The following is a 26,180-nucleotide window of genomic DNA, read 5'->3' on the forward strand; positions in this document are numbered from 1 at the left end:
TCTCTATAAGTAAAAACGTTTTGAAATCCCGAAGGTAAAAGGAATTTAAAGGAGTTTCGTTTAGGGTTGTTTGTGGAAAATTATTAAGCTGATAGGAATGAACTATTTGCAGCAAATTCTCTTTTCCTTGTTTTATGAGGATCGGTTGACAGTGTGCTTGATAAACTAGTGGGGGAGAAGGAGGAGAGGACGATAGGGTACGTACTCTACCGAGAAGGGGAAGGAGGCCAGCGTTTCACCTCGCAGTGCTATCCTTCTCCTCTTGACTTAGGTATATAATTTTTATTCCAATTTTTTTATTTGCAAACAAATGTCTATGGCTTTTTGGTTTCAAACGTTTGGAAAGGTGTAGGGTTACAGCCGTGTCATTGTCGCTGGTAATGGACGGTAAAGGATCAAGCAGTATGAAAGAAAATAATCTCCAAAAAGGTGGATTAGAACACTTCCAGCAAGTCAAACCAGTCATTTCCATGAAAAAGCCTGTGTTTTCTTCCTCTCTTGTATGGTGTAATCTGTGCTCAGTAGCTATAAATCGTCGTGTTGGGTTTAATTAGACCATTTGCTGTCTGCAGGGTCGGAATGACAGGGGTTTTGTATTAGCCTTTTGCTTGTAGAATAATTGATACTTTGGCACAGCAGAAACATTTGAGAGGGGAGAGGGGGAGAACATGTCTTATATTTTACTGTCTTAAATGTTGCCACATGCTGTTGTGGTGTGTAGTGCCCATATGTGATGCTCCAGGAATATAATACAAACTGTCGTTTGTGAAGAGCAGTGCGGGAGTGTCCTTTTTAACTGTCTGCAGGTGCTGTGAAAAAGGCTGTGGTTAATGCCTTAAGTAATATTTGTAGGTGTGGTGTGTTTATCTCCATGTTTCAGTGTAGATACCCTCATTTGATTTAGTTGGGCTAACAGACCAGTTGCAGTTCGTCTCGCCGGGGTAAGGAGAAGAGGACGTGAAACAAGTATTTCTAATTGCACGCGACAGGCCTCTGAGAACTGTAGCTGCTTGTCTGAGCCTCCGGAGAGACTCGGAGCTGTGTAACCAGCTAATTCCCTTGTTCGTGCTGAAGGCAAGGCAGCACCTTGATTCTCGCCAGGCTTCTGGGAATGACCTAGCTAAATCACAAAAGGGGCTGCCGTCTGTGGCGGGGCCAGCGCTGACGCCAGAGCATCTGTCAGCGTCACGATGCATGTATGATGCGGTTGGTGAGTTGCTGCTCAGCCACTCCGCTCTTCTGGAGCAGGACGCCTTGAATTCGTAGTGTACCTGGCAAATTTGGGGCATTACCACAGTGCGAGTAATCATTAAAGGCTTTGGTGTTTTGAAGAGATCTTATTTGCTGCAGAGCGGAAGATTTCCAGTGTAAATGATTGTATGATTCTGTGCATCTTGTCAGCTACAACCTAACTCTCTACACAGATATGCGCCCTGTATGTAAGTACACTTAATGTATGTGTGTATCTACTATGCACACATGCACCCAATGTACAGTCATAGTCTGCACGTATGGAATGAACTGTAGACTCACAGAATGGTTTGGGTTTGAAGGGACCTTTAAAGACTGTCTAGTCCAACCCCCCTGCCGTGGGCAGGGACATCTTCCACTAGATCAAGTTGCCCAAAGCTCCGTCTCAACCTGGCCTTGAACACTTCCGGGGATGGGGCATCCACCACCTCTCCAGGCAACCTGTGCCAGCGTCTGACCGCCCTCACAGTAAAGATTTTCTTCTGTACGTCCAATCTCAATCTACCCTCTTTCAGTTTGAGATCCAATGGAAGGGCTAAAACGTCAGGTTCAAGACCTTCGGCTGACGCTTGGTGCAGATGCTTTTAAGTCTCTTAGATTTCTGCACTGCAAGTGGAGTCCTTTCAAGGAGGAGAGCGTTTGTCTGGAGACCTGAGGGTGTTAGCTCAGAAGTGCTCTCCATTACTTCAGCCACTTCTATGGTATGGTTATAACTTGCTTTTCTAAAAGGCTTACGGTAGTTGCACCTTCTGTAGAAGAAGGTAACAGCGAGTGGAATTGTTACCTCCAGGTGTATTTTATTTTTCTGATTATTTTTTATTTTTAGCCTACTTTCGTGAGGATACAACATACGTATCATAAAGTTGTTTGCCTCTCTTGCCTCTTCTTTCCATTCCTCTCCCAATAATTTTTGCACCACATTTCTCAGGAAGGCTCTTTAAAGCTGCTCTTAATTTCACTAAACTTGCAGGGGAAAAAAACTGAGCAGAGAGGAGAGACGGTTTTCTTTTCCCTCTGCTAGGGAAAGGGGAATTGTAACCTTCATCAGGAGACAGCTGACAGTGTCGTGCTAGGACAGTGGGACTTGGGGATTCCCTAGCTGCAGGAGTTTGCAGGAGAGAACGGGAAGACCCTACAGCGAAACATTATAATATGCTTAGAAAGCAGGCTGCTTTTGTTGTTTGTGAATCGGTTTGATGTCAAACAGATGAAGACAGAATTTTGAAGTTGTCATTTTGAGCATCCCTGTTTTGCACGTTCTTTGCAAGAAGAGAGAAACAGCGTGGTGTCATTTTACTGGTAGCTGATGACCTCGCATTATGTCTATGAGGGGGAGGTAGCAACTCTGAATTACCACGCCACTCACTAATTTGGTTATGTAGCGGTGTAGGGGAGAGGGAAGGACTTTGCTTTTTAAGGAGGGGGAGAAACGGGCATTTCTGGTCAGTAGGATGTTCAGACATTTTCAGCTTGGGGCAATTGTCTCTGCGCCCCTTGCTGAGTAAATGTAATGTTAATAGAAACCATACATACCTGACAAAAGTATGTCCCTTTGGCCTGGCTGCGGAGATTGTTTAATGCATCTCTAAGATGTCACCTCAGTCTGGTCCTACGCTGGAATGTGTTGCTATTTTATTAGTGATATGAGCTGCTGACATTCAAAAATTACTCCATTCCAGCTCACCCCCTACTGTCTTTATCAGTGGGAGGGCTCAGTTGATTAATTCAGTACGTTAGTTATGAAGAGCTGCTTTGCTGGCCGTCACTGATGTTGCACATAAGTGCCCAGAAATGTGACTTGGCGAGACAAGGGATCTGCCCAGGTCCGGTTCAGAGTGTGGAAGGGAAAGCAAGTGTGAAAATGTAGGCTTTCTCGGGGGAAATCAGGAAGAGGCACTGCCCTAAGCTGAACCTCCTGTGCGAGAAAACCATTCCCATTCATTTAGAGCACTGCACGTTCCTTTCCTTGAAGGTAATGACATATTGCTGTAATGCCACTGTTAGGAGTGCTGGTATGTGTGACATAAACAGATTACTTAATAACCAATTTTGCAAGAGGGGAAAAGTAAAGCTCCACCTTATCCTTTGAGATAAGGTATTCTTGGCTCTTTGAGCGTAACTTCCCCCGGGCTTGCTGCCGCCCTGACTTCATGGTGGGGCGGCGGATGCTTGATTTCGAGTCTGACAACCTGCTGCTGGAAGGCCCGAGGAGCACTCTGGCTGCGTGTCCTAGGAGAAGGCGACCGGCACTCGTGTCAGGTGTTTTGTCCTGTGTTTCAAACGATCGGCAAAGTAAAGGTCTCGAGAGTATCTCTTAGATACCACTGCTGCAGGAGTGACTTCAGGAAAAAATGCTGTTACAGGTGGAAACTTTTTCATGGATCCTATTATCATTATGGGATTTACTATATAGAGAGCGTAAAACAGGGATTTTGTAACAACTTTCCATAACTACTTTTTCCATTTTATCTGATGGCTCCCCACACTTTCCTCCTCCTTGCTTTCTATTCTCGACTCTGTTGTGTCATTGCACTTTGCTGGTAGAAAGCTGTGTGATGCCGTAAGCCTGAGATTATTAGCTTGGATCAATGACGAGAGAGGTTGAAAGGGTAAAGATAACTCTGAAAATCTTTACCTTTATTAACAGCAGGTAGAAGGTAGGAGAAATGACCTGTATTTACCCATTTCCTTTGTTTTCTTTTTCTTCTCTCATCCCCGCCCTCAGTTTTTGATCACTGACTGTGGGCAGACCGTCTCCATTTTCAGACATAACCACAAGACCTGTTTCATATCAGTTAGTGTTTTTAATTGCTCCTGAAATAAATATGATTGCAGAATTAATCAGATAAAATCTCAGCACAGAATGTACTTCATTAATATTCTTTGGTACCTTTAATTTATATGCAGAGAGAGAGTAGTCTGTATTTTGCTTTGGTAAAACTGAGTCAGGCTTTGCTCATGCAAAAGCCAAACGACGAGGACTCAGGCACTGCCTTTTTGTTCTCTTTCTGTACAGCAGCTGGCACAGCTTGGGAAGGGCAGGCACAGATGGGGACCTAAAAGCTGCCCCACACAGCTAGTAAAAGAAGACGGGTGGTTTGGATCTTCTCAACTTTGAAGTATCTGGATGAAAGATTCAGACGAGCTTCTCTCCAGCTTTAATTCTCCATGACGCTGTGCAGGATACTGAAATGTGCCATTGACTGGCTTGTCGTAAATGAAAAGGTCTAGTGCAATGACTTCACTGCAGACTCGTGATAATATGGTAAATCCCTATGGAAAAGTTGAGAGCGGTTTTTGCGTGTGGATTAATTAGGTCAATAGTATCAATGCTGTGAGGTCTGAGAAATACGGATCGCTCATGAAGTGGCTTGTTCAGAAATTTGTGTCATTAAGATAATATCACTTTTCAGTCATTTGTTAGCTTGATGCTAGTAAATCTACGAGTGTGCTTACTATTGGCAATTTCCAGCAGGTGTCTGTGTTCCCCGTCATTGCATGGGATATGGTTCTGGTCACCACAGATGTCTTTCATCTGTTGTCAGGAATCGGCATTAACTTTAAAGTTGCTGGGGTTGTGTGAGAAGGTGTTGACGCCCACCTACTCCAAGCTCCGTGAGAAAAACTGCAATCCAAGTTCAGATGATGATAAACTGACTTTACATAAGGGAGTGATAAGTTGGCTGTGCACGCAGGAGAAATCGAGAAAATGTTGTAAGAACAGCTGAGTCAATATGAGATGCGGTTTGCCTGTTGCGAAGGAAAGGTTGTGTTTTCTTCTAAGCGATGATAAGTTTTGCACCGACACATGCTGTTGAGTATAAGGTACGTGGCAGCGAAGGGAGGTGTTTCCATACCATTCTGACAGTGACTGGCTTTTTTCCATCTCTGATGGGTTTAGAAACAATCATCAGCTCTCTGACCTGGTGGTGAAGCTAATTTTGCTGAGGGCCATGCTAATTAGAAGGGTGGCCCTCGCATGGCACCTTACAGCCTTTGATGGGAGCAACTTCTCTGAGTGCATGTTCTCAGTTACTGGGGCCATCCTGAAGCTGCTGGTCCCTACCAAGAGCGAGCGGGCGCTTGGACAGTGCACGGTAGTCCAGTCCAGGGGCATGGGCCTCTGTTGTCTCAGTGTGCTCATGGTAACGACTCCACAAAGGTCACTTTTTAACCCTTCTCTTCTTTTGTGCTTCAGTTTCTGTAGAAGCTGCCCAGCATCAGTGTGGACGCAGGCTGGTGGTGTAGTTGTGCACCTGCTGGTTACGTGATGGTTTGGTCTTCTCCTGGGCCATTTCAGTTAGGATTCAAGTCTAGACTTGTTTGACTGTCTTCTCCCACCCATTGTATATACCTTCCTCTGCCCAACAGTTCTTTTTTAAGGTACAATAATACTGGATATGACAGTTCAGGATGGAGGTTGAAGAAATGATACAGCCTTTGCTCAGTCTTCAGATGTGAGCCCCAGATGTGCTGATTACCCTTTCTGAATTTTTCTGGGACATTTAAAATTAAAAGGTAACACAAAATGTATTGGGGAGGTCCAGTCGCAGTTGTAAAATGTGTAACACCAGTGTTTGCTCTGTTTGGCTGTGTTTAGCAAGTTCTGTCATGGTTTTTGCCTGTTCACTGAATTGACAGATTTTTAAGAGACATACTGTATGCCATAAATCAAGGCATAGAGAAGTAGTGAAGGTAAACGACAGAACTCGCTTGGCAAACAGGGAAAGATATTGAGGCAGAAAGTGGAAGATACCTGACCCCATGTCAGGGTTGGGTTCCTTCAAGCTTGGCCATGTTTCTAGCTTGGCCACGTCAAACGGTCACAGCCTTTGTGTAGCTAGGGAACACAGGAGTGTCCTTCCCTCTCTCATCTGTGCACCCAGAACTAGTGGAGCTGGGCTTCATCCAGAAACTGGTGCTAGGGCTGTTTCTGTAGCTTGCTAGGATAAGTGCAGTCTGTACGCTACTTCAGTCATCATCTCAGCCTTCGTGAAGGTCTGTCCCTTCGGGTGATATTCCTAATCTGGGTGCGCAACGCCGTGAGAACTTCCTTAGCAGTGAAAAGGGACTGAGAAGGGACGTAGGAAGCTCTGGCGCTTCCTTGAAGGAAGCGTGCTGCTGGAGAGGCGTCAGGAGGCCTCAGTGTGAATGGGGCTCCCGCTGGTGAGCATCATGTTGTTTGCATTCCTTCGCAGTGCCCTGCTGGCAGCAGCTCGGCCTTCTAGCAACCCCGGCTTCGGCCACAGTCTGCCTTTCATAAAACACACCGCCGCCTCTATATGTTTAATTATAGCTGCAGCCTTGGAATCAAGGTTTGCTTGCAGCAGGGCTGTTTTCCTACTGATGCAGTACTGCGGAGTCGGGCGGTTATGGGGACTTCCCATGAGCTGCCTGGCACTTTGCAAACCCAAGGAAACAGGATGGTGGTTTAGGTAGATCTCTGCCTGGCACGTTGCAGTTGTATGTCTTGTTTTTGTTGCTAACCTGTGCCCAGCCTTTGCTGTTCATTCTTCAGGCTTTGGACAACGTGCTACTCCATGCAGTCGTTGGCAGTGATTAGGAGTTCAGGCTCTAAAAAGACCACGGCGTTTGCTTCAGAGTTTGGAGTGCAGATTTCAGCGGCGTGCGTTCCTGTTGCTTGTGCGCAAGTGGTAAAGCAGCAGCCGACCTTTAGTACCCAGAAAGCAGTTTGAGGTTCTTCCTCTGAAATGGGGCAGCGCTTGGATGCCTTAGTCAGTATACCACCGCTCTTACTTAGATTGGAGGGTGGTCTAAAACCTACCGGCATCGATGAACTTGATAGTGCCAGCTTGGTATTCATTTGGTCAGCCTTGGTAATTAATGAGATGGAAATACAGAAAATGAGGCCAAGTTTTTCAGCCGAGATGGACTATTTTGGGTGGTCATTTGGGGCATTTCAGAAGGGGTCATAATTTTAAAGGAACTGTGGTCGGTGCTCGAGGCAGATGCCAGAAAATTCAAAGGTACCATGCTTCCGAACAGCTTGGCCTAAAACTTAAATCAAACAGTCCAACACGGCTCCCCTCCTCTGCCCTGCTCCCCAGAGCCGTGCGTTTTTAGTCTTCCTTTTTCTTTCTGTGGAATCCAAGCAGTACTGGCCAAATTAGATCAGATCACAGCAGGACAGGTTCAGTGGCTTCTGTAACGTCTCACGGCTCCAAAGAAGGGAGAAAGAAAAGCAGCTTATGGCGTTGTGAGTAAGAGTCTCGCAATGGCTTATATAAAGCTCAGTGAGAATACCCCAAACACATGTTTATTGTTCTGTCTAAACAATGTCCACCCATTAATTCATTGCCAGCTTCCTTATATTTTCCTGTCTTGGAGCAATACCTTATAGTTGTCATCAACGTGTGTCTTCCGGCTTCATATTCTGATCCTTTCCTCGCAATTCCTAGTGTAGTTTTTGGTGACTGACTTGGTCTGCTCCTTCTAAACAAACGGGCTTTGTAGGATCTTCAGGACGTCAAATGAAGACCTCATTTCATTTTTTCATTTTCTTTTCCTCTTTAGATATTCTTGACTTGCCTTTATGTGAGGTCCGTCTTTTAGAGCCATCCCATTCTTCAGGGCACAGTGCTAACTCATCTTTTAAACATGCTTCGCGGGAGCGGCCCCTGAATCTTGTTAGGAATCTGGCAGTTCAAGTCTGGGTCATCGATGGCGAGCGAGCGTACGTTTGAGTTTCGGAAGTACAGGCTTTAGACAGATGGCTAGGAAGACTTTCCTTCTGGCTAACTATAGTGTTGTTACGTGGGAACCTTTTAAAGACTGCAGAGGTCACTTTATGTAAAGATTAAGCTGACCTTTTGAAGATACTGAAGTTCTAGAAGCCTGATGTTAGAAAAGAAGAAAAAAACCCCCTCCGATTTGCATGCTGTCTTCCCCTACACAGCTCAGTTCCCTGCCCCTTGTAGTGATTTTAGTAAAGGACTGCATATTAAGATGTGAAGTGCAGTAATACAAATATGTAAAATGGTCTTTGGACAAGTTCCCTGCTCGATTAAGTAACTGCATCTTCATTGCTGCTGCTGGGTCCTCTCTTGAATACTTTCATCTTAGCCATGAATTCGGGGTTCTTTTGTCAGAGCTAGCGGAACTGAAGAGAGCCCTGTTGTTTCTAATCTTGTCCCTTCCTATTTCATCTGTCAGTTGCATAGTAGGTTCGGTTTTGTCTCTCTTGGAGCCTCTGTTTTCTTTTTTGCCCTTTACTGCATCTCTCTCATTGCAGGCTGTTCTCCTGGTGGCATTTATTAGGTTGTGAACCCCCTACTCAACCTTACGGTTGCCCTTTTACAAGTGTTTGTTCCCATCACCTGATGGATCCACACTGACCCTTTTCTTTGGCCAACTGTCACGTACCATGGAAGAATTAGTTTATTGCATGCTGCTATTATTTTAAAGGCCCTTATGCCTGAGGGCCTTCCTGATCTCAGTTTCTTTCAGCTACCTGGTTACAGACTTGCGCTACTTTATTCCAGTCTTTTCCGTACAGATGTGATTTCTCCTGGTTCTCCCAGCCAGTCTCTTATCCAGCATCCTTTGTCCAACTCTAGGCATCCACCTGCTACTGCTGGTCCTGCGGCAGTCTGCGCTCAGTCCCTCAAAAGACCTCGGGTTCCCTTCATGGGGACCTCTTGCAGAAAGGTAATTTTGTGCCCGAGCATCACCACTGTAAGACCTCCATGCATGTTTCTGCACTAATAAAGTTGTTACTGGGACGCAAAGAGCCGAGTCTGCTCCAGTTGTGCGGGCTGCCCTCTCTTTGGAGGGGAACGCGTCTTTTCTGTGGTTCTGCTGCTTGACGAGGCTATTTTGCTGTGGGGAACAGGAGGGATTTGGATCTGATTTGTCTCCAACTGGTACATTAGCTTGTTTAGATTTCACCCAGATTTCAACAAACGAAGTGCTCAATGAATCCTTCTGCTGTTTACCTGATGGGTAAGTTTTTACTCGCCTGGAAAATCAGTCTCTGGAGTATCGGGATGTTCTGAAAACCCCGTGGGGACCGAGTGGTGAGCCTGGGAGTATGCCTGGTCAGCCCGTCTAGAGGATTGGTTATGGGTTTTGTTTTGTTTTCTTTTGAGTTTCAGTATCTGTGTTCATATGCATTAATGGGAATAGTACTTAGCTCTTACACAGTGCTAGGGGAAATCGTCGTGTTCCTTGTTTCTAATGCATGAACTAGCCATGCTCACTGACAGGTCTTGTGAATGTCCATGTCTTTTCTCCTACCCAGAACTTAGATCTTCCTTAATGTATAATTGAAAATGTTCCCATTTGCCTCTTGTTTTTGTGGCCTGTGTTTTCATCTGTGGGGAAATTAATGCTCTTTCAGATCACTCCTGGGAAATTTTTAGGTGAAATATGATGACTGTGTAGGAGGGACTGGGAGAGTCATTTCTGTTCCACTGGTGCGAGCAGTTCCCTGAAGCGGGGTGTTGCGCAGGCTGTGTCCCCCATCCCGTGTGCGCCTGGGTGTGCAGAGCGACAGCCGTGACCTGGAAGGTGGAGTTGGTTGGGGTGGAGGGCCTGCGCCTGCTCCTCTGCTAGCACCGGTCCCGGGAGGTGTTTGGCTCCTGTAACCCTTTTCAAATCAGGTAGAGTTAAGGGCACTCGGCACGTGACGGCGTGGCCTTTTGTTCTTATTTCTTGAGCTGATTTGAAACTAAGCAGGGCTTAGTTTGGGACTTGCTTAGTGCTACTTTTAGTATCTCCCCTTTAAAATGGATCATCCCTGCGATTTATTTGTCCTTCTGCGCCATCAGCTTTTTATGTCATTTTCTTCCTTTGATTCTCACACAAAACGAGGAGTACCCTTCTGCTGCCACCCCCAGGTTTGAAAAGCAGCCGCTAAAAGCTGTGCTAGCCTGGCTGTAATCCCAGCAGCGTGTTGGCTAGTGCCATGTCTCGGCTGTCTGCTTGGCGGTACGCCGACACCTTCTTGGCCACAAAGGTGTGCCGTGCCGTCTTCTGCTGATGAAGCATGTGGCGGGCTGCATCCCCTGCCCATCTCGTGTGACTTTGGAGCTGCGGTAGGTGCGGATTCCTAAACGTTAGACATCACTACAGAGCAAGTTTTCATGAGTTAGCAACTCGTTAGTGGTAGGAGTGAAAGCTGTATGTTCCTGGCATGTGTCAGAAGCCACATCAGTAAGTAAAGCTTCCCCGCCCTGAGGGTATGCTGTGTTTCAATTCCATCCAGATATGAGACTGATAGCTAGGCTATGGAAATGGGCAGAGAAGGGCCTGTGTCTTATTATAGGTGCCCCAAAGTTAAATGGCTGGGGCATCCTGAGCAAAGCCCTTCGTTCGGGCGGCCTGAAATACCTGTCCCAGTCTTCTCTGAGAGCCTGGGTACACACGGCTGCCCAGTGCAGGAGGCGCGAGTGGCCAGAGCTTGTGGAAAAGAGGTGGTCTGTGTAGACATGTCAATTGTAACCGCGTGAGCCTGTCCAAGCCTGGTCGGGTTTAATGTGACTCTCCCTGTTCTTTGGAAAGGAGCCTTGAAAGTAAAAACGAGGGCTGGGTGAAAACTGCTAACACTCAGCTCATTTTCATTGCTTTATAAATTTTAAATGTTAAGTTTTGATCTCGTTTCCTTCTGAGGTGCCAGTCCAAGATTCTTTATGGGCTAGTCTGACCAGGCTCTAAGTCTCAACAACCCCAGTCATGTGGAAGGGATTCCTTCTTAGATATTATGCACCAGGCAGACTTTATCCTTTGATCCTGTAACTTTCGTCTCCTTTCTCTAAATGCCCAAGTTTTGGTTTTGCTAAGCAAAAGCCATTGCACTGTCACCATTTTCTTATTGTGCTTAAAAATGGAGAGGATCATAAAGAAAGTGATCTCTGTCTGCTTGTTCGTTTGGCTGTAGATATCCGTTCAGTCTCACGCAGTGTCAGGCTTAAAGTCTGTACTTGGTCATGCACTAAGATTGCAGAAAGCTGTAGACCCAGCTCAGTGTCCAGATGAATGCAGAGACCTCAGGCACAAAAGGTGTCACCACACTTAGATAATCTAATCATGTCTGCTGGTTTTACCTTTTTTTCTTTTTTTTTTTTTTCCCCCTCATGCTAAGGCTACGATTTCAGTTTGCATTTCCTGTAACGCAGGTTTTCTGGTAGTACCCTACATTTGGGTTACTACCGTGGCCACTGATATTCTATTACATGTACGTGTTGAAATACACAATACAAAAGGCTTTGTGGAAAGACTGTCGTTGCAGGATGAAGCTCCCCAGAATCACCTAAACTCAAACTTCATGAGAAACCTGAGCTGTACAACTCTCCATAGGCGTGTCACACATCAGGTCTATTCTGTATGATTCTTCTGGGAGGAATTGGCTTCTTACCGAGGACGTGGCAGGACGTGATAATGCTCTTTAAGGCAAATGTGGTTCCAGAACTCGTTTGGGAAGCAACACTTGAACTATGGATTTCTCTATATATAGAAGTTTTTTGTCGTTTGCTGCCTGTATTGTAGCATGAATAGATCCACGTGTTTCAAACAATATAGATGGCTTGTGCCTCACAGGCCTTGGGACGTCCAATTTGGGGCTGACATGATTGCATAGAGAGTGTGCTCCCAGCACACTTCCCGTGCAGGCAGATCCCAAGGTCTCCTCATCACGTACCTTTAACGAGATCCTCAGCTGACGGTGCCAGGCTTGTTCTGGTTCTTCCACAGCTGCACTCCCCTTCGCTTAGCAGTGGACAGGGCAGCCGCTCACTGCGTGCATTGCACGTACGCCCTGCCTCTCAGTCTCTGAAAACTGCCATTCTTTCTTCCTTGGACAGAAAAAGATCCTCACTGACAGACAGTTCAGGTTTGATTCCAGCCTTGTGCCACATCGACTGCAAAAATGCCTAGACAGAATTACGGGTGTTGAGTTATAGGAACCTGGTGTGTTTGCTGCAGGTCCTGGCTTTGCCTGCTGAGAAGCCCTTGTGAAGCTTTGTGCAAACCTCAGCGGGTGATGGGGAGCGAGCACCTGAAAGCAGAGCGGGACTGTGTAGGTAGCAGGTGATCAGGCTATGCTAACACACAAGTTTGGCTACGTAAACACACACAGGGAACTAATGGGTGGCTGAAACTTCACCAGGTCAGACAACTTCAAGCCTGCAGATTTCTTACTGGTTTTATTCTTCAGTACACTTTTTTTTCCTCCTGTGTTTACGTTTCTTTAACCCCCACGTTTCCTTAAATGGAATAACTCAGAAAAGAAACAGCATGGCATTGTGCCGAGGCGGTATGCCTGGGGGCCTGACTCGTTGAGGCAGGGTGTCTGGAGCTACTTTCTTTTGTGCGTGCTGTCAGAGCGCTGCTGGGGTCAGCACATGAGCTTGTGTGGTGTGCACGGCTTGAGATGCAGATAGTTTCATTCCCAGGACGTCAACAAGACCATGCTTGGCCAGGATGGAGGCAAGAGATGAACAGATATTCTTGCAGGCAGGAAGGGATTAAGTTCTGCATTTTACAGAACTTAAATTCGGTAATACGTGAGCGGGTTTTCACCAGTAAAACTGACTCAGGGACTCTCCTGTGCCCAAACTCTAAATCTGGACTCTGAATCATGAGCTGCTATTTTTTAATAGCTCTTAATAAAGCAAAAGATGTGGTTTCAACCAAAATTTTTTCTGGGGGAAAAATACCTCTCTGATGATGACTACTACTTGCTCTATTAATAATCAGATGAAACGATTTTGCTCTGAATTTGGTGCACAGTAAAGTTCCTCCTCAGACACAAGAAGCTAACTTCAAAAGTTTTAGCTACAGCAGGTGTAAGTTCAAGGAAGCCACGACCCACCACTGTCCTTTAGAATAGAAGAGGTGCCACTTTGACCTGCAGGCCTCGCTCAGCATCTTACCTACGGGATTTTAGTGTTGTGAAATACATGCCTCCGGTCAACCAGAACAGCTCTAAAAATTAATGAGGTGCACACAGAGGCTAATCGTTTTCCTGGGGGAGAGCGGGGAGGGCGAGGGGAGCAGCCCCCAGAAAAGGCTGTGAATGCAGTGGGGGCCGCAGGAGGAAACCGGCAGTTGGCCCGTGTCGGGTGTACAAGAGAAAGCTACGGCCGAGCAGGACCTGGATTACCAGGAGGAGTTCGGCGCTGGGCTCTGTGCTTCCCATCCTCTACCAAGCCGTAGGGTAGTAGTGCGGTGCATGTGTGTCACGTTAAATTTATCAGGCATTACCATGTGTAGTCAATGGTTCTCATGGGAAAGGCTCTGTTACCCCGGTGAGTAGGAAATGTCTCAGAAACCCCGTGCATTGAGAGTATGTGTCAATTGTTTCCTTCCAGGCGCTTTGGGAAGGGAGCCTAGAAGTTTATCTCAGCATTTGCAACAATATAAACAGATGCCAAGCACTTCAAGTACGCAGAAAAGGAACATGTCTTGCTTGGCCTCCCTGAACAGGCGGGAGGGGGAGGGAGACAAAAAGCAATGTTAAGTAAGTCTCTCCCTTGCAGAATAGGGAAAAGCAGCTAAGTAATGCAGATGTTTGCCTGCGTATATTCAACTTAGTTTCATAGTACCAAAATCTGTACTGTCCACACGTGGTCAAAAGATTAAAGAGATTGTCCAGTTCTGTTGGCAGCATATTAAAGTATTAAGACTACAGGCTTACTATGATGTGTTTCTATTATCAAGCTGACCACAGAATTGAAGTGGTTCAAAGGAGGACGTTGTTTTAATACAGCTACCGGAATCACCCCATCCTTCTGCATCTGGCTTTTGGATGCGATCTCGGCTGTAAGAATCCCTTGGGAATGGCTACCAGTGCCCTGTCTGTCCTGGGGCCACCCCTACCCTACCGGAGCTCCTGCTCGTGCTCGGATAAAATTTCCCCTTCTCTGTCCCTGTGCGGTGTTTATGCCATCTGCCATGTTAAAGCTGATGTTTCTGGTTGCTGGAATAGCTTTCCGGGTTTCCTTTGACACGCTAGAGCTAAATCATATCTTCAGGTGTTGCTCGGTAAGGTCTCGCTGCAGACGTCTCCAACTTTGGCATCGTGGCTCTGCCAATTCCCTCTATGGCGTGAGCCCATTTCTCAAAGATCGCAGCGCTGGCACGCTGGGCTGGAGGCAGCAGATGCAGGTCCCTTTTCTTCTGTCACTGTTGTGCTGCCTGATTTTGGACCTTACTCGACCTCGGATTTCTGTTTCTTTTTTTGTCCTGCTCCCTCAGATGGCGAGTCATTAGTGTCTGGTGCTGCACCGGGCGGTTGTTGGCACCCGGCAGCAGCAGGAGATGCGCATGTAGTGGTGAACTTTTAATATCTCAGCCTCGATAATACTGGCTAAAAAGTAACTGTAACTTCACTCGGAGAGATTTTCACTAACCCTTTATAGCTGTTAGTTTATATCTTGATATCACAGGCACTCTATATCTTTAGATCTGATTTATTTATTTATTTAGTATGGTCTTCTGCATAGTTCCCACCAGGCCATAAACTTGAGCTTGCTGTAAGCACTCTAGCTACCGGAACGATGATGTGCTCCATTTCAGGGCCATCACAGGCGCTGTCACACCATCGTGTCTGTGAGTGAGAAGGGAATTTCTTCATAAGCCTCTGCTTTCTATTACAATTTCCACATAACAAATTACTTTGGAGCCAAAATGTATCACACTTAGTGCCACTCTGGGGGTGAACATATTTTTTCAAGTGATCGTATCGGAGAAGAATTTTTTTTTTCTTTTCATTTTGTTGGTCTTTGAGAATTAAGAATGCGGTATTTAAGAAGCCTTTTTCAGATGCTTTTTTATACTTAAGTAACTCAACAACAGCATGCATTTAAAATTTCTAATTTGCCCTCTGTGTTTGCTTTGCAAAGGAGCTACTGCTGGAGATCTGTATACCTCAGTAGTCTTGCTGGGCTATAGAGCACACGTGAAGGTGGCTATGAGAGACAGTGTAAAATGCATGGGGCGTGGGCTATTTTCATAAGCTGCATACAGCTCATCATTCCGTTATTTGCAAAGCCTTTGGGGAACTCAGTTATTGCAAAATTGCTATCAAGGAGGGCCACTGTGGTCAAGCAGCTTTTTAAAAGACCGCGGATGCTTTCAGTATGAAAATTCACATGCAAAAAAGGTGAAGGACTGTCCAGACTTCACAGCAGGCCTCGAGAGCGTGTGGAATTTGAAATGGCAAATGCAGGGTTGTTTTTCATTGAAAAGTCAGTTTGCTATGGAAATCGGGCATTTTGTGCCTAAATTTTCAGTTGTTCAGTCTCAAAGATTGGATTTATCATAACGAGGAATTAGAGACGCATGTTTAGCAGTGAAGTTAACTGGTGGCTGCAGACTCTGGCTTTACTGTTGCGCTGGCATTTCCAGAGCAGCTTCCCGTGTCTTGCAAATAGGTGGTTCATCTGGAACCTTGTGATGCTGCTGAAAAGCAAACAGTAATAGTAGATGCAGCTTGCAGGTGAAAGGAAAGAGCAAAGAAAGAGAAAGGAAAGGAAAGAGGGAAATATGCATATTTCCCTCATTCCCTCTGTAATGAGGGAGAATCGGTAGAGGTGGGTCGGTGGCAAGGGCCAGTTTTCGCTCTAACTTTCTCAAGCACGTGTCTGTTTTATCAAGCGAAGCCTGACTTTTGTTCCTCGCTTGACTTAATTCTTATTGCCGAGCAAAAGGGCGTCTGGCTGCTGCAACAGAGAGGTGGACGCAGCTCTGAGCTGAACGGAGAGTTGTTGCAGAGCTCCGTGTCTGGTAACACCGAAGCACATCTCGTCTGGCTTCAGACGCTGTCGCCGTCGTCTTGTTGAGTGCCCACCCGTTTGACAGAAGTTCCTGTGGTTTCAGGAGTGATGTGATTTCACATTGTGGAGCGCCTTTCAAGAGAGTCTTTTGGCTGGGTATCTTCTGTGGCAGATATTTGTAGGTGCTGGAGCCAGGACCGAGGGGTATCTTACCTGTGCTTCCTGCTCAAAGCCACAGCAGTCACGGAGGCTGGGATCTGAAGGCTGCTGTTGGGGGGGGTCTCCCCTCTCCCTGGGGAGGCACCTGCCGAATGAGTTGGGGTGGGAGAGTGCTGTGGGATGGAGTGCAACTCCCCAAAAGCTGTAGCCTCTGCCTTCTCTTGAATACGCCCTCCGGTATGCTCGCGTGGGGTTTTAACAGCCATGCATTCATGCAAGGTGTAAGCACACGCTAAGAACAGATGGTTGTGAAGTGACCGAGGCAGTGACTCTGCAGAGGGACAGCTCTGCAGAAACGCTCCGCTGTGAGCAGAAGGGAATGACTGTACCTACAGATAAATACATTTGTTCTTACATGCATTTGCAGCTCATTCATTCGGACAAATGTGCTTCAGTCAGTAATAGGGCATGTGTGTTTATCTGAAACTCTCTGCTTGGCTACACTGAGATGTGAGTGGGGAAACCAAATTTGGTCAAAAGAATAGAATACAGCTGTCATTTATCAAGAGTTAAATCTGAAGGAGCTGTTTTTAAAGCTTACGGTAAGATGTCTGAAATATCTGGGCACAGAAAAAGACGTGTAAATGCCTTCTATAAGCACAAGGCAAGATATTTATCCCAAGTTGGTAGAAGTGCAGAAAGCCCTGACAGTAAAACATTTTTATCAAACTCATCAAAAAGACGTAACAACTGGCAAATGTAGTTTAAGTGCTTTAGTTTGAAATGGAAGTATGTGAAAGGCAAAAAGGCATACTTGTGTTTACAGTCAGCATATGAAATTTGGCACTTACTCTTTTATTACTTAATTTTTATTTTGGAAAGTGTCAAGTACTTAGAAGTTTACGGTAACTTATGTTAGTAGTCCTTCCTCATCTGCTGTGTTATAATAATACCCTAATGGTCCTTTGACACTTGTTATACAATGGACTACATAGTCAAGTGATGTAAACTTTGTTGCTCTAAGCTCTTCAATTAAGCTGGATCAACTTGCACAAGGTATGTGTTAAGTCCAGCCAATGTATTTGGTAAAACAAATGGAAAAAATCATTTAGAATGTTTTTGAAGAGCACTGTATTCAATATTGCAAAATGAGTACGATGGCCTTGTGGTTTTTGTTTTTATTTTTAAATGAGTCACAAGGACAGAATAATTATCAGAGAGTCTGCGCTCTCAGAAATGATTGTACAAAAAATACTTTTCCAAATGGTACCTAAAAAGCTCCCAGCTCACGTTTGGAGACAAGAAACATCGTACTAATTAACGTTAGGCCGAGAAAGATACTTCGCTTGCCTATTTGAATGAAGCGCAGCGTGAATTGTACTGGCCAGTGATGCACAAACTATACGCAGTCCAAGTTCATATTTGCTGTGCTTGTGTTCCCTAGGTCATCACACTATTTACATTGGGGTCCACGTGCCGAAGAGCTATAGGAGAAGGAGGCGTCATAGAAGAAGACCTGGGCACAAAGAAAAGAAGGAAAAGGAGAAAATCTCTGAGAACTACTCCGACAAATCAGACGTAGAAAACACCGATGAGACAAGCAGCAGCATCCTTAAACCGCTCAGTAAGTACTGGTTTCAGTTGTCGCTCACTACAATGGTCTGTTGTCTAGTGATCTGCTCCTGATCTGATCGTGGAGGAGGAAACTGGAGCCACAAAAACAGTCATCTCATGTTGCAGGGTCGGAGTAGTCTTAATCAGTTGCTGTCGAATGGTTGCCGTGGCTTAGAAAAGGCACAGGCTGGAGCAGACATTTCATCCCTCTGTATCACCTGAGTTTGCTCCTGAGCTAATGCCAGCCAGGAACAGGCCAAATTTTAAAAAGCAATTTGACGCTGTGTGTAAAGAGATAGCAAGGAGACGCAAAGACTGAGTAGATGCCTAGACAGATCAATTGCGCTTCTGCCCCGGCTCTCAGGATGTGCTCCCTCTCTAGAATTCAAGCAACCCGTGGTTTCAGCTAGCAACAGCCTCACAGGAGCAGGTTGATGAGAAGCACCAAGACTGCTGCTGTAGGCTGTGAGAACATACCCGCTTGGGATTGGGCTTTGTTGTATTGATAACTTCTGGTGCTAACAAGTCTTTTCCCTTCAGTAATGAACCGGTTTTAAGTTTTGCAAACAAAAAGAAGAATCAATTGTAGCATTACTGCATGTTTGAGTATCTGTAGGGGTTGAATATCTGAATTTTGATAGGCAGGTGAGGTCCATTTTGAATGCCCTATAGCTCCATTCGTACTGAAATTGTTAACCAGAGGAGAGAGATTTTTATCTTGTGTCATCACTATGCAGCTCTTTGCTAACATCGTAGGAGACTGTCATAAAGTCCCATTCCTCTGTTGGCCACAAGCTTGTTCTGAAATCTGGGGGATGGCTGCTTAAATAGAAGTGGGAGAGAGATGGTGACAGCCTGCTAAAACGGGAACATGCTAACAAGGTTTGAATATAGGAGAACAGCCCGGGATATGATATAGCTCAGATTATTGAGGCTCATTCCAGATGGCTGGAGTTTCATTAAAGAACTTGTTTCTAAGTGCGGGAAAAAGCTTCCTGTGCGAGAGAGCGACCTGATCTTTGAAGAAATATGTGAATTTTTCATTTTGAAATTACGTTGCTGGATAGTTGCTGCGTATAAAGACAGTAACAGGGGATCAGATCAGTCATGTCTTTAGCCCAGGGCCTCTTACTCTCGGTGGTGCAGATACTTCAGAGAGCAGCAACTGGAAAGGAAGACAAGTCACAAAGTCCATTTGCTCTTCGTAGCTGTAGTTCCCTAGCTGTCCCAAGGAAGTTTTCTTGTCAACGCTGAGAAACCAGGAGTTGGTTTTGCACTAAAGGACATAATTACCTGCCTTCGAGAACTCTAGATATTTTAAGTTTAACTTTTATATTTACATCTCTGTTCTTCTTTGGCGTGCGAGTGACCAGATCTGTAGAAATTCCTTTCTGGCTTCTGGATGTATCGATATCTTCGGGGAATCGTTTCCACAGGCTAATTGTGCCCGTGGTTGCAAACCTATTTCTTCCATCAGGTTTTGATTTTCTGCCTTTCATTTTGTTCATCATTGTTTCTGTTTTATGTCATTTGAGAAAGGGTTAATGGTATTTTTTCCTCTATTGTTTCTACATGTTAGTATGTTCTTGTCTACTCTTTATCTGCATGTAAAAATGTGCAGTCTTTTCATCTCTCTTTATCTGAGAATTTTCCCATAGACTTTTCCACCCTGACCCCTTTGCACTACGTATTTTTGGAATGGGATCACTTAAATACCACACAATATTCCAGGTGTCCCATGCAATAGCGTTAATGCTACATCATTTGTAACTTTTCCTGTATTGTTCACCGTCTCATGTATCCAGATACTTTACCAGGTTCTTGCAGGGACTTGCTGCATTGTGCTGGTGGCCAGATCTTTTTACAAGCTGGCGCGGTTAATTTCTAACACTGTAAAGGATAGGAGTAGTTCAGATTACTGTCTTGAATTTCCAAACATTGAATTACATGTTGCCACATCTCCCAGGTTTTTTTCCCTTCTGAAACTCGTCTTCATAGGTAACCTGCATTATTTGTTTCCTACGCTTTTTTTGCTGGCTAACAACCCTTTCTTCTCTAGTTCCACGTATGTAGTAACGCCAGGCTTCCTTCAGAAATTTCTGCTGTTCTGCTTTTGACGTTCTCCATCATTTAGAAATGGCTCTTTACTTCCATTGCGTTTTCTGTCTCTTAGGTGGTTGCCGATCTGAGACAGTTGTTGGATGTTCAGACTGTGCCAGCTTTAGATGTCTCTTACTGGAACTTTGATGAAGGCTTTCTGAGGGTCTGAGTGGCTTATGTGCACCACGTATCCAGCTGCTGTGTCCACTCTTAGTTATGGCAGGTGTGTCCAAGAGGAGACCGGGTCTCTTGAGACAAAGAAAAGCATGCCTCACCTGCTTAGTCTGATATTCATTGCTGGCAATCACGGCAAGAAATCTCAGTTATAACCCTATAACCCTGTTTTTTTAATCTGCATCTGTTAATTGTAAATGAGTTGGGGGTATGTGGCTCAAATTCAGTTTCAAAAGAGCGCTAAGAACATTAGAAAAAAAGAATTGGGGAATTTTGAACACCAATTTTAATGGAATTGGGAGAAAGCTGAAATGAAATATCTTGCATGTATTTGAGACAGCTGGCAGTACAGAGTACGTGGCATAGGGAGCTGAAGTATCTGTTAGGACTTAACCCTGTGGTTTGGTGGAGTGGGACAGAGTGAAGGCATTTGCTACGGAGTAGGGCTGCCAGTTGGCCAGTGGAGAAGAAGTGGCTGCACTGTGGCTGGGAAGGAGGGAGTTTTGGATTTTGCTCCTCTTCTTTGAAGGGAGAAAAAAAAAATGGAAACTGAGCAAGAAGTGAAATGCAGAGCGTGGAGACAACCGGAGAGGGAGCGTTAGTCTAGCATGCTTGAGGTCATTTTACAGGGATGGATGGTTATAAAGGGACTGCATCTGTCAGAGCTAGGCCAGCTCTGCAGGGGCTTGCTGGTATGCATGTGGGGTTCACAGCTTTTCCATGTCATCAGAAGAGGAGGAAAAAAAAGAAGTGCTGGACTCCAAGGGAGAGGAAGTCCTGAGCCCACTGTGCCCTCTAACGCAGCTCAGCGCCTTTCTTGTGAAGGCACCCAAGAATAGAAGAGTGAGGGTGTTGCAGTTCCCAGGATTAAGGGCTGCTGGGACAGCTGTGTTAATGACCTTTGCATAACACCGCTTTGCGTGGTGGCTGGCTGTAACTGGGGACTGTGCTCACCACTAAAAAAAGGGATCGGATTCACGCACGCTTCAGGTACCCATCAGAGACTGAGGCTCGACCAGTACTGTGTCGTGAATATAATGTGTAGGGCACTGCCTTCAGAAAGGCTGCAGAGGAGGTGATAGGTGTATGCAAGTTTAATGAGATGATAAAATGGAAGTGCTGCTTATGTAGTTAAGGATGAGGTGAAGGGACTGAACTGGATGACATTTCAGTCTTTTGCTTAGAATGGGAAGATTTTGGATTCATCTATTTTGTTAACCAGGTTTTAAAACAAGCAAAACCCAAACATCTTGAGGAAGGGTACAGTGCATCTCAGTCTATAAAACTTAGCTCCTTCTCTTTGTTGATTTTTGCAGTTATTAACTTGGCCAAGTATTAGCCACTGTCGGTTCAGCTTGTATATAATTCGTAGTTTATTTCATCTTCAAATACAAGGACAAGCATATAAAGTTTGATTTGCAAAATCATTAATAACGTAGTAGTTAAAATAGTTCCTAGAAGTTAAGGAAATGACTTGATTGTCTCCATTATACTGAGAGCTTTGTTTTTACTGAGTAGAAAGCTTAAGCCAGCTTTGATGCCATACATCGCTTCTATTTCTTGATCTGTCCCTAAGGACCGTGAAGCCTAAACTCAGATATCTTACCTGAAGATGATTTCTCAGCTTCTTTGGTGAAAACTGTGCAATCAGATTTTGACCAAATCTGGATTTGACTCAGCCGGTCAAGCTGCTTGTCCCACAGCGGACGAGCCTGACGAAACATGTCTGTGGATACAGGCAAGAGAGTCAACAGGTCCAGAAATGCAAACCTTCCATGTAAACGTTTTGTTCCAGTTCAAAACCGGTCTGGCTGCGCTTCTGTAGTTGGGAATTGGTGCAGTCTGGAAATGTCAATCCTCTTTTTCAGTCTGTGTCCAGTCAAACAGGCCAAACTCTGGTAGTTTATAAACAACCTTCAGCTCTCCCATCTGGAGAGAGTTAGGGAAATGGAACATGTACAGATATGTTTTATCTTAAGTTAATTATTGCTTGGGAAAGATGCCTCCTTCAAAAATCCAGGCAGGGATATTCTCTGATACACTGAGGAGGAGGCGTGAAGGCGATGTGCCCTCTGCAGAGCCCTTTCAGTATACTCCAGGCCTGCAGGGCTGTCTCTGCGCTCGGAGAGAAAATGGGAGTTCACACCCGTGTTCTCAGGCAGGACTGCTGACACTGGTGCTAGCTGAGATGTGGCTTCCTTTAACCGCAGACTGTTACAAATCCGCGTTCCAGGTGAAGTGTACCAGCACCTTATTTCTAAAAGGTGCTTGCAACCGGTAAGAAGGAAACACTTTTTAGCAGTGGTTATTCTGCACTGTCCAGGAAGCTGGCATACAAGTATTTTTGAGGTTTAAAAAAAAAAAAAAGTATGTATTATTGCATTACTAGTAAGTGGGCTTTGAATACCCTCCTCTTATCTGCCTGAAACACACGTAAGAGTTGGAAAACATGAAGATCTATGCTGTCAGAACACTGGAGAAGGGGAAGGATAGCATATTGAGAGACGATGAGTAAAATGGGGTTTTCAGAGGGAAGGTTTAGTGATTTTTTCGTAGTGCTAAGGGCTGGAGCCGCTAAATATGGTCCCGCTGTGGGACCATATTTAATTGGTCTATGATTAACTATGGTTAATGCACTTAGTAGGGTGAAGGAAAGGCTCAGCTGGCCAGAGAAGGGAGTTGATGGTGGAAAGCCACAGGAGGCTTGTCAGCTGGCATGGGTTGGTGGTTCTGCCTTCTCAGGTGGGCCGATTGCTTACCTCAACGTGAAGCGGATGGTATAGTTTGCTGTTACTTGCAAGGGAGGAACAAGGAAGGCAGATACAAGTTTCTTCTTCGGGACAGGCTGCGGTCTGAATCCATTTCCCTCTTCCTCATTCTTTACTACAGACGTGGAGATTTTCCCATGAGGAAATGCATCTCTGCTTGATCTGGGAAGGGGTTTCTTCTCGTTGTCTGGTTGCCCTCCAAGTTAATTTGGCTCGCCTCCCTCACTCAAACCCAAGGAAATAATGTCTCTCGGTAAGCACTGTCGTAGCAGGCAGCATGTGGACACCGTGTTGATGTACACAGCAGTATGCGGGTGCTCCGCAGAGATGCCTATGCTTGTCCAGAACTTGCTTGGGTTGTTCTTGGGCTGGCCCGGTTCTGTGCCCCTTAGACACACAGCACATTAACAAAGATAGGAATCTCTCTATTTGGTAACTCCGATAGCGTGTTTAGAACAGAAGGGCTTGGAATACGGGGTACAGACTGGGGCTGATGTGAGCGATTACCATGTCAGAAGAAACAGAAGTAGAAAAACGTATGATTCTTTGACAGACTGGCAGTTCTCATCTTCGTTCAGTTGACCTGTGCATGGCAACAGAAACTGTCTGCATGTATTTGTGACTCTGAATTCAGTGGCTGGGGTAAAAGTCCTTTTATAGGCAAAGGTGATTGCAAGCAAATGGAGAGCAAGAAGCCCAAGATATAAAATACCTGTCCCTTTCCAAAGTATCTTGGGGAGTTTAATGTGTAGTCAAGGACTAGTATTATAAGCTATAAAATAATGACTTGCAATACTACACCTCAGTTCAAGCCCTAAGGCATTTTACACAAAATAATCACAAAAATGTTGCTAGTAATATAGGTAACAAAAGATGGAAAATTCTCTGTTCTTTGGAGTGGTTTTACAGCTAGCTGGCAATAAATATCCTCAAACCTTGTTTTCAGGAAGTTGCCTAGAGGCATCGCTTGCTTTTTAATTTTTGTTTTTCTCCGTTTAAAAAGTAGGAGTGAGAAGGTGTGGGCATGGCGCTTGTGTGCCCCGCATTCACGCGAAGTGATGCTCACTCCTCTGCTCTGCTCTGTAACGTTTTGGAGAGCTGTTAATGCAGCCTGCAGGTTTGAGGAGGATGTGAGCCTTCATTCACAACTTATGGAAAGAAGGCAGTAGGCAAGTGGATTGATCGCAGCATCTTATGTTCTTGAGGTCTTTCTCCTCTGAATCACAAAGTCTCGCTGGCTGCCTGACTTTAGCCTCTTTCTGCTTTCATTTTTCACAACGTTACGTGGAAATAGGATAAAGAAGGAATTTGCTTTGATGGGACAAAGTAAGCTGCCTGCTGGCATTACTCTTCAGTTGTAAACGTGGGACATGTTCATCCTCATCCTAAGTATAGTACTTTACATGCACACGAACACGTATTTGTACATGTAAATGCCCTGCCTTTAAAGACCAAGAGGGAGTCTTTGTGAGTTCCCTTTGCTGAAGGGCTGTAAGATGAGATTTTTCCTTTAATGATATGTTATTGCTATTGACCAAGTATAAAGGTTTTATCCCACAAGTTGTGGGGTGGAGAGCCTTGCTGCAATGCTGTGTGGTTTACTGACTGTTTTTGTTAAAACCACTTGCGGGTCTGAGAAATGGTTGTTGCCAAAGTGAAAGATTTGTCTAAACTCAGCATAACACTTAAGAAAATGGAGTGGGAGGAAAGGAAATTTGGTGTTCATAGTTTACTGGAAATGGGCATTCAGGGCGCTCTGCCCCATGCAGTGCTGGGCTTCAGAAATGACTGTCATACTTAGCTTTGGCAGTGGATTCAGCGAGGTACTGGGACCCAAAAGCAACAAACAATAATGAGGGGCCCATGGAACTAATAAGCTCCATGTTGTAATAGAATTTTTTGAGCGCTTGCATCCGTGAAGAGAGTAAAACCTGATTCTTGGCAGGTGTCAAAATGTTGACAGGTGGATAAATATAAGTGCAGGATCTGAATTTTGGAAAACCTGAAAGGAGGGCTCAGTGGTTGTGAGCTGAGGCTACCTTTCATTTTACACTGTCAGTTGCAGCTGCTCTGCGTATGGTCACATGTGGGCTAAGCGTACCGAAGGTTTTCTTTACCGGTTGAAGGGTGTAACTGTAATCCTGTTTACAGGACACAAAACCAGAATTGGGGAAAAGAGGTTGAAAATCTGGATCTGTCTGTTGGAGTGGTTTCTAGAGGAACCGTATCGCAAGAGGGAGGGAAGGGATCATCCCATCAAAGGTTTGTAAAGGTTTGCCATTTGCTCAGAGAAATTCCTCTTCTGCCCACCAGCAGTAGTTCTTGGAGGTTTTAGTTAAAAAAAACCGAACAAACCTCTCTTGAGCACTCGGATATGGGTTAGGAGGAGCATTTTGCTGAAAGAGAAAACGCTTGCAGCAGAATCGTTTCATTAAGGTACTCTTTGAGGCTTGTGCTGTCATTCTGGATGGAGTGCATCTCTCCCAGTGAAGGTGAGGTTTGGTCTGGATGGATCAGATTTGCTATGTAGGCAACCGCTGTGTCCCTCTGTACTGATCGCCAAGCGTCATCACTCACTACGGGTTAATAAGCACCTTTTACTGATTCTAATTTAAAACGCAGTCTTCTCTCAAAAGTAAGTTCTGTGTAATCTGGGGCTAGGAAAGCTGGAACTCTGGAGAATCCCGCTTGCTTGAAGCTTGCTGTCAATTTTGGGTACGTGTGCTAAGACTTTGCTGCTGAACACCTGCATTTAAGTAGTGCTCGGGAGGATGTTTGACACGGAGAGAGAGCTGCAATTACCTCTAATAGATCGTCTGAAGCTGGCAGATCCTGCAACATCAGTTGGCACCTTTTTTTTTTTTTTTTAAATGGGTTAATCGATGCTTGGTTTATCGAGATGCTTAACGGTACAAAAGGTGTTGTGGTGAGCAATCTGGTAGCATGAACTCACCACGCTGATTTGTTAAAGTGGAGGCTTTTTCATTTTTAATCCAAGTACAACGGTTTGCCTGTTGCTTCTGGTTGACGTGGGACACCCTGAAGTTGATGGCATTAGTATCCTTAGTTTCCTTCACATTATAGTTTGCTTCTTGCGTAACGAATATGGGTTTTGGTCCTTTTAGGTTCTTCAGGTCTTCTAGTGGGTCTAAGTGCCTACATAAGAGAGCGGTGCTCTGTGTGCATGTAAATAGTCTTGTAACATCTGTCTGTCGAGTGCAGTACCTTTAATCGGTGTTGGCCAGGTATCCCCAGAGGCCAAGCTACTCTGCTCTTTTGCTGTGTTCTCCCTCACCAGCACGATCTTTATCAGCAGAGAAAGCCCACCCACCTATGGGGCTGAAACGCCCATTGTTTCCTTTGTTCTCTTGATTCTCTA

At 45.2% G+C, this 26,180-nt stretch overlaps 1 protein-coding gene across 1 annotated transcript in view; it reads left to right on the forward strand.

The window, feature by feature from the left end:
• SLC4A4 (solute carrier family 4 (sodium bicarbonate cotransporter), member 4) overlaps positions 1 to 26,180 on the forward strand; it is a 205,913-nt gene that overhangs the window by 38,071 nt on the left and 141,662 nt on the right. Inside the window, exon 3 of the mRNA XM_009324028.1 lies at positions 17,590 to 17,769. Coding sequence (XP_009322303.1) covers positions 17,590 to 17,769 — 180 coding nt within the window. The remainder of the gene's footprint in view (positions 1 to 17,589; positions 17,770 to 26,180) is intronic.

The sequence above is a fragment of the Pygoscelis adeliae genome, unplaced genomic scaffold, assembly GCF_000699105.1.
Source record: "Pygoscelis adeliae isolate BGI_AS28 unplaced genomic scaffold, ASM69910v1 Scaffold55, whole genome shotgun sequence".
Lineage (NCBI taxonomy): Eukaryota > Metazoa > Chordata > Aves > Sphenisciformes > Spheniscidae > Pygoscelis > Pygoscelis adeliae.